This window comes from Carettochelys insculpta, chromosome 6, assembly GCF_033958435.1.
Source record: "Carettochelys insculpta isolate YL-2023 chromosome 6, ASM3395843v1, whole genome shotgun sequence".
Lineage (NCBI taxonomy): Eukaryota > Metazoa > Chordata > Testudines > Carettochelyidae > Carettochelys > Carettochelys insculpta.
The window spans coordinates 88812164-88831255 of NC_134142.1; the positions used below are offsets into that span (position 1 = coordinate 88812164).

The 19092-nt window shown below is 41.5% G+C and overlaps 1 protein-coding gene across 3 annotated transcripts in view; it reads left to right on the forward strand.

Annotated features, from left to right (window-relative positions):
• EXT2 (exostosin glycosyltransferase 2) overlaps positions 1-19092 on the forward strand; it is a 120411-nt gene that overhangs the window by 23369 nt on the left and 77950 nt on the right. For all 3 annotated transcript variants that reach the window (XM_074997530.1, XM_074997531.1, XM_074997532.1), the window contains one exon: positions 406-499. In XM_074997530.1, the coding sequence (XP_074853631.1) occupies positions 406-499 (94 nt within the window). The remainder of the gene's footprint in view (positions 1-405; positions 500-19092) is intronic.

Sequence of the window (19092 nt, forward strand, 5' to 3'; positions counted from 1 at the left end):
TTTTGGGTGTGTACGGGTGTACTCAACACTCTCTTCCTTAAATGATTTATTCAAAGTTACACCAAGTCATTGACAGAGCAGGATTTAGACCATAGGAATTCTTGGCTCCCAATCCATATGTAATCCATCAGACCATACTCCTCTGTGTAGCCTCTTGCAGCTGCTTGTCTGCAAATGCATCCCATAGAGTGTTTTGGACATTTCTCTTAGGCTGAGCAGCTGGGGTTGTGAAGAAATTCCCCTGTGGTCTAGCATTGAATAATTAATTGCATTACAGGGGCTTGTGCCTTCCTCTGAAACTTTTAGAATTTAACACATTTAGGATACTGGTTTAAGTTTAGTTTGTTATGTTCTCATGCATCATTTTTAAACTGTTCCTCCCCACTCCCGCTTTTTTGCATTTAGAGCCTCTGTTGTCATACCTGAAGAAAAGATGCCTGAAATGTACAGCATTCTGCAAAGCATTCCTCAGCGGCAGATCGAGGAGATGCAGAGACAGGTAAAAGAGCCAGAATATAGCATTTCAAGCTATACATGAGTTCATTTTTGTCCCTGACTATGTATGTGTGTGAAGTGTGGTTGTGATGAGAGTTTGCAGAATGTGTCGGCTACTATTAATGTTCAGGTCATTGAGCTCTCTGATTTTTTGCACTAAAAATACAAGAACAATGTAATGCTCAGACTACAAAAATACTGAATATGGAAAGATCATTTTAGCCATCTCTGGCACAACTAAAGCTGCTGAAGAGCAGCTGTTCATCAGCGGGTAGTTTAGATCAGGAATTTAAGAACACCGCATATGATTGCAATTGTAGAAACGCTTGAGCAGGCAGAATACAGATACCCACACTGGAATTTCTCTGGCATGCTATGTTAACATCCACGCACTTGTGAAAGATATTATGGGATCTTTAGAGTCCATAGTGGTCAGGGCCTCCTGAGCATGAACTGCTTAAATGCTGTGAAAAGTAAAACTGAAGTCCTTGACCACCTGTTCCCAAAAGATCCCATGGTACTTATTCTGGTAGCTGGTCAAATTCTACTGTTATACTTTCATTTTACTTGCCTATATTCTCCCTGCTTTCTCAACATAGTCATGATTAAATTCCTGCAGTGTTCAGTTTTATTCCCCTGATCTTGCAAGTCAAGACAACTTTGTGGTAAAACCACACTGTATATTTGTAGTTTCTTGTTCAACCATAACTAAATTCATTGATGTGTGAGATTTGTGAATTCTGCTGATCCATAAATATACTTCATTTTGACATATTTGGATGAAAGGTGGTAGTTAAATGCAAAATCCCTTTTGCACATTAATTACACAGGCTCATCTCTGTAAGATAGGTATAACACCTATCTTACAAGGGGGAAAGCAGAGGCATAGAGAAATTGCAACTTGCCAAGGGTCGTGGAATGAGTTGAGCAGAGCCAGGAATATAAGAAGCATTGACTCAGTTCAGTCTGGTAGATGATACTGCCTGTTTGCCATAAATCGTTAGACTCTATAATACCAAATACTTGCTCTGAGAGGAGCGTTCTCATGTGCGTGTGTGTGCACATGTGTGAGTGACTCAGCTGAGGAGATGAATATGGTTGTTGGCTGTAGGTGGATTGTAGTAAAAGGGGCAAAGCATCTTGCAGAGGGCTTCGGGTATAAAATTAGTATTTAGAGTTCAACACAATGTTGTATGGTGTTTTGAATATGTAAAGTGGAATTAGATTTTGGAGGCATAGGACAAAAAGGAGATTTGCATTTCACAAATACCTTACCAAAAAAAGGTGTTTCTCTGACCCGTGTTGCTGAGAGCCTCACAGGTATTGATATACTAGAAGACTTACTTGGGGTTGCCTGGATCCAAGACTGTCCTGAGGTGGTGAAGGCCATGCAGTTTGCCCGTTGGCTTCTCCCTGGGGCTTTTGGAGGGTGGGGGTAGGGGAAATGATACGCAGGCCAAGGTGTCAGGGCAGGGGGCTGGGAGGTGTGTGTGGGAGCTCAGGGCAGGGTGTGGAGAGTGCAGGATTCAGGGCAGGGGCCTAAGAGATCTGGGGAGGCTTAGCGTGTTGCATTGCTATGATAGCTGCAGTTCTGTGGGGCTCCACGGGCTCCTGACTCCACTTAGCAACACTGAGGCTGAGGGACCAGGAGAAGTGGATTAGGGTGCTATTGTGGGGTATGGAAGCCAGCACAGGAATAGGACGCAACCGTGCCCAGCACCAGCATGGGAACCTTACCCAGGAACAGTGGCCGGCAAAATTCTGAACCCCTCTCCCAGCAGGCCACTGTCTAACTGGTGTGACCACCCCCAATGCTCATGGTCAGTCCGCAATATAACTGTGCCTCCTAGCAGCCCCTTCCCTTTCCATGTTCTGGAAAACAATCACATTCCAGGCACATCCTGCACATTTCCTGTCCAAACCAAATCCTGACCTTGCTTAGCGAGGTTAAGAGGAAGCTGCATACCAGATTTGGTGGTCCTAGCTCTTACCATTTTAGAGGAGTTGTTGAACAGATGGGCTCACTGATGGACAGACAGCTACATGCACAAACTCTCTAAAATGCATAATTGATTTAGTCTTGCAACAGTGCTGTGGGGAGAGAAGCACTGTTATCCAGAAACGCATATAGGGTGGTCCAATACACTGTACCAGCAAGATATTTATTGTTAGTACCGGAAAGACATTGGAAGAGTTCCTCTGGTGCAGGGTTTGTTTTTAACTCCATTCCTCCATCACCCACCTATTTCATATATAAAAGGTATACAATATGATAAAATGAATTTATCATTCACCTTTTCATGGCTCTTCTCTATCCATTCATTTGTTTCTTTCATAGTTAATTTTAACATTTCAGATTGCCTTCATTTAAAAAAACCAACCTGTCCCACAAAGTGTCCTCCTTCACCTCTTGTGTTCACTTTTTCCAAAACCAGTCACACCCACCCCAGGTTCAGGATGAGCAAGTATTAGTTCTGAAAACTTTTTCTGTACATAAAAATGACATTAAAGTATATCAGTGTTTTCAAGATTTAAGACCAGAAAACTTGAAATAGGAGTTTTATGATAATGGGAAGAAGAATGTATTAGGGGTATTCCTAGCTTCCCAGTGCATTCTCACCACATTTGCTTCTAGGTTTGGAAAGGCCTGGAAGGTATGACCTTTTCAGATGTTTTAATGGGATTCTTGAGCTCTATACCATGAGTTCAGTTGTAACTTAGATGACTGACATTACCGGTAGAGAAAGGAACAACCTCATAAAATGTTTTAAAACTAACACTTTTCTAAAATATTGCTGTGAAATGTGCTCCCTCTGCAGACTACATAAAATTTTACAGAAAACCACAGGATTTGTCTCTGGGGATGACCTAAGTAAAACGCATTGGCTTTTTTATAAATAATACAGCTTTACTGATCAAAACACATCATCATGTAAAACTTACACTAATAGCTGCATGCACGCATGATGAAAGAGCACCCCACGGTGAGAGTGTGCTAAACTACCTGAATGTACTGTGCCAGTGTAAAGTAGTTACTGCTCAGACACTGAAATTTTTTTGCCCTCAATGGGAAAGCACTGGAATTAAGTTTGCCTTTCTTCTCCATTTGTTAGTTCTCTGTACATCATCTTTTTGTGATTAATTCAGTGGAGTTCATATATCAAGATTAAATTATTTTTTCTTCAAGTAGATATAGATTAATAATCTGCTGGACAATGTCTGTTGAAAGAAGCTGATTGTTTCTTTGCTAAGTATCTGCTGGGAAATCAAGAAAACCATTCAATAGAAATGTCTTAAATTTTGAGATCCTACAAGAGCTTGCAACTAAACTTTTTCTTTTTTAGGTTTGGGCTGCTGTCATGAGGAAGGTATCATAGATACAGTACCCCTTTTATTTTTTTCCCAGCATCTTTCAGCTGACATGACTTCGTTTTGGTGATTTAAATATGGGTTGAACCTCTCTAATCTGGAACTCTCTCATCAGGCAACCTCCATAATCCGGCCTGATTTTAGTTCGCCAGATGACCACTTGTGGGTGTGGCCAAGTTGCCCGGGGTCCCATTAAATTTGTTTACAGCCATCAGTCCTGGCTCTTTGTGACCTGTGCTGTTGTTTAGCTGTAATTCACCCATGAATGTCTTCTAAGAGCCCAGTAAACAGTGTCAGTGTTGGTAATGCAATAGAAAATATTGACCTCCCGTCATCCAGCAAATTCTCTCATCCGCATCAGTCAGGTCCTGAGGGTGCCAGATGAGAGGTTCAACCTGTACAGCTTCATTTTATGTATCTGCTTTACCGTCCTACGCAGTATATGGCATAAATAAGGGGAAAGGGGTAGCAGTATGTAGTGATTTGAACTGGTCTGAAAGTATTCGGTCTCCCTACATTGCCACTGATTTGCTGAGACCATCATGCTAGTCTTTTTCTTTTTTTGTTCTGACTTGCAAAACACTTCTCTGTCAGAGGCCCCGGGCCACCCAAAGGCCTGTAGCTTCTGCCACTTCCCAAAACGGAATCTTCTCCATGCTCACATCCCAGTCTGCATTGTTGTAAAGGAACAATCTTTTTATTTTTTTTAGATATAATGTGTAAAAACATTTACAGAAAACCATGTAAGTGATGGGTGCGCTCAGAAAGCCTTTCCTTCTCTTCAGGGACTCTCTCCATGTATATGTTTTATACACCATGGCCCTGAAGAGAGGGGAGGATCCCTGTGTTCTGAGCTTAGCCTTCTCATTTTTACACAAATCAGTACAGTAGACCCCTATTTATCTAAGTCTCCATTATAGGGCTGTCCATATTAACTGAACCACCAGTTGCCCAAGTCTGACAGTGCCTGGGGCGTGGGCTGTCAGTTGTACTGCTGTCAGTCTGAGCCTCAGTTGTGGCTGGAACTCCTGCTGTCAACTTCAGCCCCATTGCCCTTCTCTGGCTTATCCAGATTTTTGGTCATCTGTTATGGCCATGGTTCCAACTAGATACGATAATCAGCCTTCCATTCGAACAGACTGGCTACCTGAAAAACACCTGCGTGCTGAGCTGGTGACATTGAAACAGAGTGGGTGGGAAATGCATATACTTCTAGGGTCCCCCTCATGCCTGTTGTTCTGCATTGTTACCATCCTACTGTCTGTGAAGTTCCCTAGGAGGCACTCTAAGTGAACTGTCTTAATGAGAAATTAAGAACTTACTTCACTCTGGATAAAGTATGGGCGCACTAGTGTGCACACCATGGTGTAGTAGTAAGTCATGAATGGCCACTGGCACCCTTCCCACAATGCCTGTTCTTGCCTCTCTGATCATCCGTTTGAACTCTACTGCCCTGCTTTCAGGTGACCAAGTTCAGGCATATCCTTTTGCATTCCTTTTGAAATTTGAAAGTCCACTTCTAGTTTGCTCAGCAACACATATTATGTTCTCGGAGCATCTTTCCAGCTGACTATGCCTGCTCCATGCACCAGGAGATTGCCAGCTTGGAGCCATGTCAAGGTGCTGGACCTCATCAGGGTTTGGGGAGAGGAGGCAGTCCAGTCCCAGCTGCACTTCAACTGTAGGAATTGTGATGCCTATGGGCACGACTCATACGTGATTGGGACAAACTGTAGTACACAGTCAAACAGAGAGATCTGTGAAACACCTACCACAAGGTGTGGGAAGCAAACCTCTGCTCTGGTGCTGTGCCCATGATTTACAGGTTCTACGAGGAGCTGGATTATATACATGGAGGTGACCCTGCCTCTGCTTTGAGGACCCCTGTAGATACTTTGTGGGCTCAGGGGCCATCCCACAGCGGGCTGATCCAGGAAAAAGTTACGGCTGAATGTGCTGAGGGGGAGTGGAAAACGGAGCTGAGGGGAGGATTTGGCACCCACAGATGCTTGCAGTTAGGAGCTGTTATATATTCCCGAAGAGGTGAGCCAGTGGCAGCCCCTTTGAGGCTGCAAGTGATGTCCTTGGTAAGTAGATTGGGTCTCAGGAACGGCTCAAGCTAGCTGCTGGGTTGGGGAGGGTTAAGAAAGGAGCCTTAGATCTGTTGCTGCTACCAGCACAGGGATGTTCAGACACTGAAGAGGTCATTGATGCAATTTCCTGCTTCATGGTAATCTGCCTCAAAGATCTCATTAAAATAGTCTTGCACCTTCTGGGCCACGTGTCTCCACAGATGTGAAGGCAAAGCAAATATTGTGTTTGACCCCTGAAGGCTGACATTCACCCATCACTCATTAACATTGTGAAGAGGGAGATGATCACTGTATAAAGACAGTAACAGAGAGGTAGCCGTGTTAGTCTGTATTCTAACAAAACAAACCAGCGGTCATGTAGCACTTTAAAGACTAACAAAATGAAAAACTAATAAAAACTGGCAAATTTGATTTTTTTTATTGCAATTTTTTGGACCTCTGTACTATATATCTGGGTCTGCACTGGAAATTCTGTAGATCTGAAGAAGTGTGTCTGTCCCACAAAAGCTCACCACCTAATAAATCATTTTGTTAGCCTTTAAAAACTACATGAGTGCTGGTGTGTTTTGTATAAAGACAGGCTGTGCATGGTCTTGGCCAGAACCCACAGTCAATTAAAAGACCCTCCTTGATTTCCTTGGAAGCAAAATGTCTTCAGTGGTTAACACAGCCTGTGGAAATGAGTGACCATAACTATCTTCCCCTCTCTCAATGCTTGCAGTGCTCTCACTAAGTCACACTTGCCCTGAGTACAGCATGGTCCTGTGTCAATGAAAACCCCTGTCCCCTGCACCAAGGGGTTATCTTGCCCTGGTGGTGAACTCACCATTGTGGGGTTGCTGTATGCTATGTGCACTTGCTCCAGGACAGTCAGTCAGTGCTGGGTATGTGACTGGTGCTAGTGTTTCAAACAGGCTGGGGCAGTGCAACTGGTGTCCCAAAACTATTTTCCATACACCTTCCCCCATCACCACCAGTACAGTTGGGCCACTGTCTTGTCCCTGGGCAGTGCACACGCCTGCCCATGCAGCCTTTGTCCATGCAGATTCCCACAGTGCACTCAATATGTATCTGCATGAAGTTTAGCTCTGATGAAATGCAGCATTCCTCCCCCCCAGCACAGCATATCAGGTGGCAGGACTGCATAGGACACTTGGACTTAATACAGCCCTATGAAATTCTCACCTCTTGCCTCTTTCACCCCCTCTGTACATCCTTCCCTGTCTGCTGCTCAGTGCACATTTCGTGATTCACGTGCATCCTACATTTGATCCGGAGACTAGATGGTCTGGTACCAGTATTGGAATGTGCATGCCATCTGTCATGCGCACTGCAGTTTGGGAAGCCCCTCTGTGCAAAGCCATCTGCAGCTGCACATATGTCACCCAGAGTAATGGTCTTTCAGAGTAGGATGCAATAGATGGCCTTGTGCACTTCCATAAGCATGAGTCCAGTAGTTGACGGTCCCACTCCAAACTGATTGGTGACCAAGTGAAAACTGTCTGGAGTAGCCTGCTTCCAGAGCGTGATGGCCATGCACTTCTCCACTGGCAGGGCAGCTTTCAGTCGTGTGTCCTTGTGCCGCGAGCTGGGGACAAGCTCAGTGTGCAGTGCCACGAAATGGCTTTCCTAATTCAAAAAGTATGCAGCCACTATTCCTCATCCCAGACTTGCATGATGATGTGATCTCACCACTCAGTGCTTGTTTCCTGAGCCTCAAATCAGTGTTACATCGTGGTCAGCACCTCTGTGAATGCCACAAGAAATCTTGTGTTATACAGATGTTGCATGGACTCCTTATCACCACTTTTAACTTGACTGCCTTTGGTAACCTGTTAGTGAGACCAATCAGCATTTTTGTCAACAGCTGGGGATCCATTCCCATGAACCAAGGAGAGAGAGTGCACACCACAGAAGTCATTGAAAGATGGTGCCAAATGGAGATGGAAGGGCGGAGGTTGCTGGGATGTGAAGCAGTGCACCATGGGGCATTGGACAGGACCATGGATGCCCCGTGCCTGCCCTCTGCCTTCCTACAAACCTCTGTGGTAAGACAGGAAGAAGTCCCCTGTGGAATAACCACCCAGAGAGAGCACTGCTCCAAAAGCCACCGCAGGTAGCTGTGGTCATATTACTGTGCTGGCAGCTTGCAGTGTGGACACCCAGTAGCATTTTCACTGTTGTGCTCTGAGCAATGCTGTAACTGCTAGTGCTTTACCTCTGCTAATGTAGACGTGAGATCTGTATGGAGTCTGAAACACTGGTAACAATGCAGGAAGCCTACAGGTAGCTGCTAAACTGTACTGTGGATAGCATCCGTTGTTCTGCTTTCACTTCCCGTGTGTCCCAGGTCAACAGTCATATTGTGACAGAATAGTGAGGAAGGGTGGGGAAGGACAGGGATGGATATGATCAGAGTATGGCAGAGAGAAGGCAGGGTGGGGCAAGAGTTGAAGGTGAGGTAAGAAAAGGGAAACGAACTGAAGTAAGGGGAAGGAGATGAGCAGAGTGAGGAAAAAGGAAAGGCAACATCTCCATGGCTACGGCTAAAACAACCCCTTATGAGACCTCCTTCCACAGGACCAATCTTTGATTTTTCACTTTGGAAATCTGTTTACCCTCCAAATTAGTCTTTCTATTTTTTGTTGTTCTTGCCTGTGGATTTGTTTAGCAGAATATTGGTAGTCTTGAAAATTTATGTTCTTCTGATGTAATAAATCCTAACTCATTGCCCCAAATCCAGCAAACACAAATAAACTCATTACTACATAGGACTGGAATTTAAGGATAACATTGAAGATGATGGGAGAGAGGAGTGCTGATGGATGTAGGGTTTTGGAGGGTTTTTTCTCTTTTTTTTTTTTTAAATTAGGTATTGTCTACTCTGATGATGATGATGATGATCTTTTGATGTCTAGAGTGGAGTAGCTAAAAGTGGAAGCAACTGAGGATGGGGATTTTTTTAGTCATATGACTAACTTTTTGGTGTGTTTAAGACTTAATTCAGTTACTAATGAGCATAGTAGAAAGAGAATGTGTGTTTGCTAAAGCTACAACATCCTTACCCTTTCAGTTAGTATGTGAGCTCATGCTACATCCCTTCAAAACTCTGTAAGAGATCCTCTGGGAGAGCTAGACTTGAGATACATAACACTTCTGAGGCCAAAATCGTCAGAAAAATGTAATTAAACATAACCCCACACTTTTTCAGGCTGCCTGTATTCTTTTTTTTTTTTCTTTTTTAAAGACAAGTCCAATTTTTAAAAGAAATGGCAAGTTATTTTAAAGTGAGTTTTCAGTGTTGGACTGAGAGGTGGCATTTCAAGAGCTAATAATATATGAGCAATGCCACTGTATTTTTTTCTAGCTTTCATCCCCATCCTGTGTCAAGCTCTCCAGGTCAAATGGAACTGAAGATACTAGCCTATGCATAAATCAGTGACTTATTTTAGTGTCACATTAAAACATGAGTGGCTAGTGTGTCTGATCCTTTTCCCCCTTATGTTTAATGTGCTTCTTCGACTCTTGTCTTTAAAGAGGACTTTGTGGAATAATTTCAGCCCTTATCAGTTTGCTGACAGCTATATGAGCCTTTCTGCTTGCTCCAGGCAGTGAGTGCAGGCGTGTGAAATTTCTCATTCTTACACTGAAATGGTCCCGGACAAAGTTTAACCAAATGAATTGCATGGAATCTTCTTGCAGGGAGAGGCACATATAAGAGGTGGGATACTTAGTGCTAATTGGTTGATACTGAGAGCAGTATCTATTTCCAGCCAAACTTAATTTCAATATGTGAATGCTCACAAATGGAGGAATGAGCAAGACTGAGCTTCCAAAGGGTTGTTTTGTATCTTGTTTGAAATGTAATTCCAGGATATATTTGGTCTGCCATTTGTGCTACAGGGCAGCTCATAAGGGTACATGACTGGGTCTTACAAGCTTTAAAAAAATTGGTTTCCAGCTGGATATCTTTCCTTGATGGAGGGCAGCTTATGTCTCAGAGCTCTTTATAATTATCGTTATTGAATATAAAAACTTCCATCCATCTGACATTTGTAGCGTTTTAGGGAGTGTGATTAGAGAGGCTAACCCTACTTTAATCCTCCCAGAGTGCTTCCATGGAACTGTGGGCCCTCCATAAATGTCAGGCATGGACAGTTTGCCATCTTATCAGAGGCACTGGAGTTAGCTCCAGCCCCCATCTCCCTCTTGGGAAAGGTCTGTTGCAGCAGAGATCAAGAAAAAGGAAAAACGATCACTTGGCTTATTGCCAGGAGCACTTGGGGAATTGTAGAATCCTTGGCATTCACTGATCAGAATTTTTTTTGAGTCACTTGAAAAGAATATCCTGGACCTGAATTCTTCCTATTCCTACCCCCTGTCTTTGTCTGCCAGAAAGGAACAAATTATCTTCATATTACCTGTGGAGTTGAATAATCTCCAAGCTACAACAGATGGGATAGTTGAGAAGTTCGAGACTAGAAAGCACACCACTCAATGATTTAATGGATAAGAGCTGTGCTTTATCAGAATTGGAACTGGGAAATTTTTTTTTGGATGAGTAGGATATAGTTGAAAAATGTGGTTTTGATAAACTCAGTACTATTTGCGAATTTAATATGAATTCAGTGAATAGTTCTGGACACACTTTTTTGAGGTAAAATGTAGATGTTAAAGGAAGTGTGGTACTATTCTAGAACTCCTGGCCTATTTGCTAGGACACTCATTGAAGTGCAGAAGGCCAAGGCTGTATCTATACATGCATTCCTCTTTTGAAAGAGGCATGCAAATGAGGTGCAGATTTACATAGCTGGTGCCTCATTTGCATGTTCTTTTGAAAGAGCTTCTTTTGAAAGAAGAAAAAGCAGTGTAGAAGTGGCTGTTTTGAAAGTAAACCCCGTCTTCCCTTTGTCTATGGGAAGAAGGGTTCTTTCGAAGATGGGGTTTACTTTCAAAAGAGCTGTCTGCACTGCTTTTCTTCTTTTGAAAGAATATGCAAATGAGGTACCAGCTATGTAAATCTGTATCTCATTTGTATTTTCAGTTTCCCTCATTTGCATGCCTCTTTTGAAAGAGGCTTGCAAATGTAGACACAACCTAAGATTTAGTTTTTCTCTGTGCTTGTGGCTGAGTGGGGATTTAATGTTGGATTTCCTACTTGCCAAGTGCCTGCCCTAACGATTTGGTTATAGTGATTCAGGGACAGGTCTTGGTCTTAGCCTTTCTTCTAGAGGGTATTAAATTTTTGTATGAAATACCTGAATAATCGCTAGGTGGGAGAAGAGATTATAAGTGGGGTTAGGACTTCCTCTTCCAGCTATTTTGCAGACCTGATCTTTTAAATATGCCTGGAACCAAAATATTTCTAGCTGAACAGAATGTTTTGTTAATAAGAAAACAGTTGTTTGCCCAGCTCTACTTAGAACCTGAAAACACAAGATTCTAAATTACAGGTTTAGATGTGGGCTTTGAGAGTAATTATGCTAACTCAAGTCAACCATTTCACTTTAAACTTGTGAAAATGCAGCTTTGAGTTTTAATTTCTTACTACCAAACCTTGAAAGGTTGCTCTGTATTAATATTTAGTCAAGGGATATCTTGATATACAACAGTTAAATTCTGATTATCCAAATCTGAAAGCTCGGGATTTCTCCTAATTGAAAATATCTTGTACTGTTTAACTGAAACAGCTGGCTGCACACTGCAGTCCTGGTGCTTGTCAAGGCTTTTCCCCACTTGGACACTCTAAGTGCAGAAAGTGGGGGCTCTCAAGAGACTTTAAAAATACCTTGTTTCTATGGGGTTCTGATTAAAAGCTTCCTAAGGTCACAGATTCCCCAACCTTGGGAAGTTAGCTGCCCCCACCAAAATGAGAAAACACCTTTCTAGAACCCAGGAAGAGACGGTAGGGATGTCTCCCTGTGGGGTAAGCCCAAACTCTTATACCCGTCTTAGGAGAGGGCTTGGGGGTGGGGCGGGAACCAAAACCTGAAATCTCTGATAGCTGGCCTTTTAGTCTTAGGCATTCATACACATATGCCTTCTCTAGGACATAGGAATCAAATCTTTGCCTTCAAAAAGGTGATTTATTAACAAAACAAAAAGATATACTTGATAAAGTATACTTGGTTTCTAGGTGTTACGGATCAGGTAAAAAAGTAGATTAAAACACAGTGACTTTCCTGGAACTCAGTTTAGAAGTTACAGTGTACAGGAGGTACATCAGCCAGCCTGAGAAGCCAAACCCAAAATAAATTAAAAAAAAATCTGATTACATCTGACTAAACACTTCCTTTCTGCTTACATATCAGTTATTCCAAGATTGTGCTAGAGGCCTGGATATTACTGAAAATTCTGAGCCTTCTTCAGAATTTATTCATTTCTGTCTCTCTCGTCTTACCACACAAAGGACTTTCTCAGCAGATAACTGCTTCAATTAAAAAAAAAAAAAATAAAATCCCCCCCTTCTCTTCCCATTGGCTCACCTGGCTGCTTGCCAACATAGAACCTGCTAGTTCTGGGTTTAACACTTTCCAGGCTTTCTTTCTTGACAATGCTCAACCCAGTTTCCACATTGTTTTCTCTCTCCTGTTGTTCAGACTTTATTACAGTTCTCTTGGCCATGGCCATAGCCACAGCCTACCTACCAATTGAGACCATTGTAAAGTTAGTGTTTATCAGTAGAAATCAAAACATTGCATTTTAATGCACTTTTTACTCAAGGATTTTAAAGGCAGTAATTTCCTCATTCAGTTTTGCTGTGGAGTAGGTATGATAATGTTTATATAATGCATAAAACTGAGGCATATACAAAAAACATACACAAGATCAGACTGGTGGTCTTACGGAACCTGGGAGTCCTGACTAAGTCTTTTTGCTTTAACCATTAAACTATGTTTCCTTATATACAATAAGAATGTTTGGTTTTATATTAGAATTTTTTGGGTGGCTTGTAGTGACACTTAAACACTGGATAGTTTTCATATCTGTTACTTTTTGACTTGTTGGATGGCAGTTGTGCAAATTAAACTTTTGGATATGTTTTCTTGAATGCCATGTGGCTCTTTCAGGGATGGATGAGCCAGCAGTTGAGCAGCTACCAGAGCATAAATCACAGAGCAAGTGGAAAGAGTGCAGCTGTTGTGAACTAACTCTTAGTGTTGACATGGCTCTTTAGAACCTGTTCCAGCTTCTGCCTGACATCAGTGTAGGACTTTATTTGATCCCCCTACCTGCCAGTCAGTGCACTGCGATGCCCTTACATTCTGAAATAACTCTGAATTGTCTGCTAAGTTTCTTCTCTCTTTACCTTTGTTAGCTGCCAATTTTGATATCTTTTAGACATGAAAGTGTCATTAAAAATGTTCTATTTAGATGAAACTTTCATTTCTTGAGATGTTCAGAAATAGTTAACAATAGAGCTCCATGGTTTTTGCTCTGAAATAGGAATGTGCTAGGTTTTTTGCAAGTTAGAATGCTGCAGAAATCTGACTTTTTTGTTTTCTTTTTTTTCATGTGTGTGATTGGCATCAGGCTTGTTTTGTGTTTAACCTCTCCAATCAAGGGAATTGAAACTTCCATTCTCCTGGCATTAGTAAGGCAATCATGGGAAATCTAAAACAAGATGGATCTTATTGCAGCAGTTGACACAAGTTGTGCTTTTATTTATTTATTTTTGATGTTGGATACTGATTAAAAGCTTCCAAGCATCCATTAGACATGTTACAAAGCTAGCCAGCAGAGAGTTCAGCAACTGCTGACCAAGGGAGATGCTAGCGGACACTGGACAAGATCACAGTGGGAAGCATCGATTTTTGTAATTCAGAAAGCTGGGAAAGGTGTAAATAGATCCCCAATTTAGCTGGAGAGTAGGCTCTGCAAACACTGTTTTATTGGCTAGTGGCTCCTGCTTTACTAACCTCTAACCTTTACAATACTCGGAGGTGCTGCCCACCCGTTGGCCTTGCCTTTGAACCACTCTTGGCTCCTGTCACCTCAAAGACTTGCAGTCAGATTCTTGTGTTTTGCTTGGGACCTCACCTCTCAGCAGGATGTCTACAGTGGGGAAAACTGATCTACCCTTAGAACATAGACATATTTGAAGGCGATACCCCTGAGACTTGAAACCTATTGCCTTGTGTTTCAGGAGCTGTCCATCACTTTTCCAGAAATATAGTTGAACCTCCCTATAGTTGTAGATAGATTATTGATTTTTGTTCTTCTTTTGACTGTTCTGGCCTTTTTTTTAATAGATAGTCATAATTTTGGTTTTGTGTGGTTAATGGGCAGGAAGTGTTACAAGCAGAAACTAATCTTATTGTGTAGTTATAGTTGAAATGATTTTTTTTTTAAAGGATAGTATAAAGGTTTATATCTATCTTTTCTCAATGACTGCTTCTTCATCTGAAAGGATCATTCAACATTGCAAACTCTGTCTGGGATCTGAAAAAAATCAAGCCATATTCTCCTTTGTCTCCTGCACCTTCACCTGTTAATCCATAAAGCAGGATAGAGTCCAGCTTGCTGTCCTGTAGTTGTGTTGGCTCTACGAGGTCTACTAAAGTAAGCCCTTGTTTTCTCTGAATTAGGAATATATAAGGGGAGAATCCACTGGGAGCGAAGATGTTCACAAAACAGGCTCTGTTTCCACATACATACATTTCAGAATATTAGGACACTTACAAGAGGAAAACAAGTTATTTAGTTTTTTTGTTCTTCCCAGTTGGTCCTTCTGCATGTTTTGGATCCAGAAGACTTGATGATGTTTTAGGATCCTTTACTGAGTCTGTGCCAAGAACAAATTTTTACTGCTGATCTGGGATGGGGATGCCAAGTTTTTGTCAGTCAGCCATCCTGTCTGTAAATGCTGTATCTGTCTCTTGAAGGAGCAGAGAGGAGAGGTGAGTTTCAAAGGGCTGTCACATGCGTTATTCTCAGCAGAATATTTGCAGAGGGGGAGTCACAGTAGATCCAGCTTATGAAGGATTGCCCTCCACACAGTATTCTTCTCTTCTGTGCTGTGTACCTCCATTTCCAATATCAGTATGACACACCCAACATGCAAAACATTGCCCTATCCTACTATGTTGACGTTATATTAGGGATCAAGATAATCATGGATTTAAAGGCCACAAATATGTAGCTGTTTCATGGAACATGGAAACCCTTCTTCCTGTCAAGTAGTAGTTTTATGAGGAGTGTAGTTGCTGCTGGATCTTGAACAAAGTACACTAAACTCTTTTACAGGCCACCCTGGGACTGGGAGGTTGCCAGATATTCAAATATTTTGGATACTAGAGAGGTATACCTAACAATGCATGACACTAAAGAAATACAAGATTAAATGTAAAGAAATGAGCAAAAATGTATGCAGAATACTTTGTTTACCAACAACAGTAGCATTGTACACGATAAACTTACACTGTATTTACTTTCACTATACTGTACTTATGGAAAACTTAACTAAAATTTACTTCTGGTTAAAATACCAGTTATCTGAGAGTTCTGGATGATAGAATGCTGGATGTGAAAGCGTTTACTGTAATGCTATTGTAAACTGGCAAAAGTGAGGTGCGAATTGTGGGTGAAAACTCTCAAGCAAAACAGATACGGTAAAACTAATCTTTAACAGAGACCCGCTTGCTGGTATCTGTTTGTCAAAAAAAAAAATGCATTGCTTTGAATATACCCTTTGAATTCCAGCAGTCAAAATGCAAGACAAGGATCCAAGAAAAATCACAGTGCAAGAAACTTAGTGATATGGAATTTTTATCCGTACTAGCACTAATATTTTCCTTTAGCCTCAGTTCCAGGTGTTAACATTTGTGATGTCAGTAGTTTACAGCAATAAAACTGAGAATTCCTAGAAGTCAGCTCCCAGCGGGCTAGTAGCTGGAGGGTCAGACTAGCATTTTGAACTCTGACCTCTCTCTCTCTCTCTGAACATTGACAACTACCCAAACCAAAAAAAAAAAAAAATCAGTGGCAAAGGTTTGATTTTCTTTCTTCATTCTGTTTCTGAACAGGGCAAATACACTTGTTTAATACACAAAGCACCCCCTGTGTTGAGTAATCTTATAAAAGATATAGCTTAAAATACACTTAGTGCTCACCTATTTCTGCTTATTGCGTGACATATTGCAGCCAGTATTTCAGATGGATTTAGGTAGTACCAGTGGTATAAGGAGCCATGGATTATTTTATATCAGCTCTGTCCCTGTGACTTACATTGTCGTAACCAGCATATCTGATACCTAAGACAAGAAGCCAGACATGTACTTTTGTGGCTAATGAAGAACAGTTGAGAGCTATGACAATATTCATGTATATTTGTGTTCTGTTTAAACTATGCAAGCTGCTTGAAATAAAGGATGTTTACCTCCATAGGCTTCTAATGTTGTTGAGCAAAGTAAAATAAATACAATCCATTTCTGGCTTTGTGGGATCCTGAGGCTTTTGCAGTTCAGCACAATTGGGAAATGGGATGAAGGGTAGATGGATATATAGAAATAAAATATTGTTGTTTAATAAAATGCAGTTGTTTAATGTGAGAAGATGTACCCCGTATATGATATTTCTACAAGTCACTCTGCTTCTCCATTCTGTTTTTTGGTTTTATCAGAAATCCAAACTAGGTTAAGCTATGATTTGATCTTTTTTTCAGATGATGTGGCACCAAATGACTGAAGTTTATTCACATATAAATGCAACTCCCCCCAAACACACACTCACTCTGGAAAACTTGTCCATATAATACCTGTATAACAAACCCTGAGGAACAGATCCCTCTTGGAAACGAGCTGTGCTACAGCTTATGCTCAGCTGTGGAAGACTCTTTTTCATGTATCTTATGTTTAACTTAAATATTTTAGAAGTTTTTTTGGTCAGGAAATACAGCATGAGTTTACCAATGGTCTACTGATTTAATAGTCTCATAGGCTGTCTATGGTAATCAGCCCAAGTGGGGAATAGCAATGAGGTGGGAGTAAGGGCACTTTGCAGTTGCACAGGTATTTCAGAGTGCCCACAGCTACATGTCATCCTGGTGCTTTGAAGTTTGCAACTTCGAAGTTGCTGTGGCAAGAATTAGCCTAATACGTTGCTGCATATGCATTGCAGTAACTCATTGCTATTTCCCACTCAGGCTGATTATCATGCTGTCTTCAAAGAAGGGGCCTAGTGTAGACACAGCCATATTAACATGCCCTATAACTGGAAAGAGGCTTTAACTTTTTGTTTTCTGCCCAAATTTTCAAAAGTGACAATTTTGGAAGCTTCAATTTAAAAAAAAAAAATCTTTTTAGGGGCCAGTTTTTAGGAAGTGTTGAGCCACCTTCTAACTCAGCCAGAGCTGACTAATCACTTGTGAACATTTAGCCTGCCTGTTTTTTCTCTTTCATGCAAACTTTGTCCCAGTGAGAAAATCAATGGGATATAAACTCCTAAGTGTGTATCATTTCTGCAAATAGAATGTAGGCTCCTAAGGCACTAAGCACTTTTGGAAAAATTTACTGTAGATCTTTATCCTCTGCTATAAACTACACATTACAGCATGATCAAAACTGTTCAGTTTCCAGTCAATTTCTCCCAAGCATGGTCTAGCACAGGAAGCAAAATGTGAGCTTAGATGAAGGAATTGTAGTTTTCATTCCCATGGAACTGACTACAGAAAAACTGATTCACAGGCTGGCAGTGAGGAATTCTTCAGCACAGCAGGCTAATAACCAGAGGTGGAGAAGGGACATCCAGTATGGAGGGTTGAGAAGTGGCACTTTAAACTCTGGAAATGGGAATGTTCTCTTAGACTGTGGGTTCCCATATGTGGTCCATATGGTATGGTTGGAGGCAGCTTGGAACAAGAGGGAGCATAACATGATCCTGTGTAGTTCCTGAGAGTTCTGCTTCTTTAGTGAAGATGTGTGGTTTCAGTCAGTTCTGTTTCATGTACATTTTGAGCCTGAATGCCTCTCGTGGCAAGCTTCCAAATGGACTTGCCTGCTCTCCAGATGGTATCATATTTTGCAAAGAGCCAGAGATCTGCAGATATCAACTACTGATTACCTAAATCATAGATTGAGAAGTTTTGGCATTTTCCAAATAACCAGAGGGAAAATGTTTTGTCCTTTGATAGCAGGGTTTCCTCAATCTTTTTGATACCTTGGACCAGCTTGCTGTCTTTCTAAACTGTGTCAGGGAGATCACAGGAACTGGCACTGGGTTACTGATCAGTCCTCAAGAAACAGTGTTTTATAGGGCCATCCATCCAAGAATTTCTAAGTGATTTACAAACACCAAAGCCTCATAACATCTCTATGAAGTGGGGGTTGCACAGAAAACAGAATTCAGGAGTTAAATGAAATGTATTAAGTTAAACAGTGATTCTTGGCTCTGTTGTTTAATAAAACTAAAGCTACCTAGTGCCCAGAGTAGCCTCTCGATTATATGCCTGCCTTTTGCCAGAGCTTCCCTAGCTTTCCTGATCTGTGAGTAAAAAGTTTATTTGAAAAACCACAGTGGGGTGGAAGTGGGAAGGAGCCTACACCATATAAAAGGAAAGCAGTTAAAGTAGAGTAACCTCAGCTGGGGTGAAAATGGTAACACTGCAAGGCCTCATAAAACTTTTTTAAGTGTGGCACTTTGGGAACACTTGGCTCCTGCAATGGAGTAAAATCTTTCAATACTATGGCGCCTGACCTGGAGGTTGGGTGAAGTGGTACTGTATGCACAATTAACTTTTATTGCTTTCTTCCAAATTTCTTTTCTGTTGACATTCCCCATTCTCACCAAAAAGAGTTGGTAGATGATAAAAACCCAGAAGCTTCCCTTCATAGTTCTCCCTGTTGACATTCATCCCCCTCTCCCTATCTCTGAATTGCACCATACAGTGCTCGTTTCCTCATGCCCACTGCTTTTCTTTTATCAAATTTACAGAAAGTTTACATTGATCTGTCTTGTACTGTACGCTGGAACACCATTAGTGGCATTAACACTAGGTCTTGTAAATGTTATATGAATGGACCATGTAACCTGATGCTGTTCTGGCTTGTAAAAAGATGCTGGGCCCCCAAGTGTGTTTATTTCTGAGAAAATAACACCTTACTTAAGTAAATGTTACATTTAGTGCTACCTTCTTGGA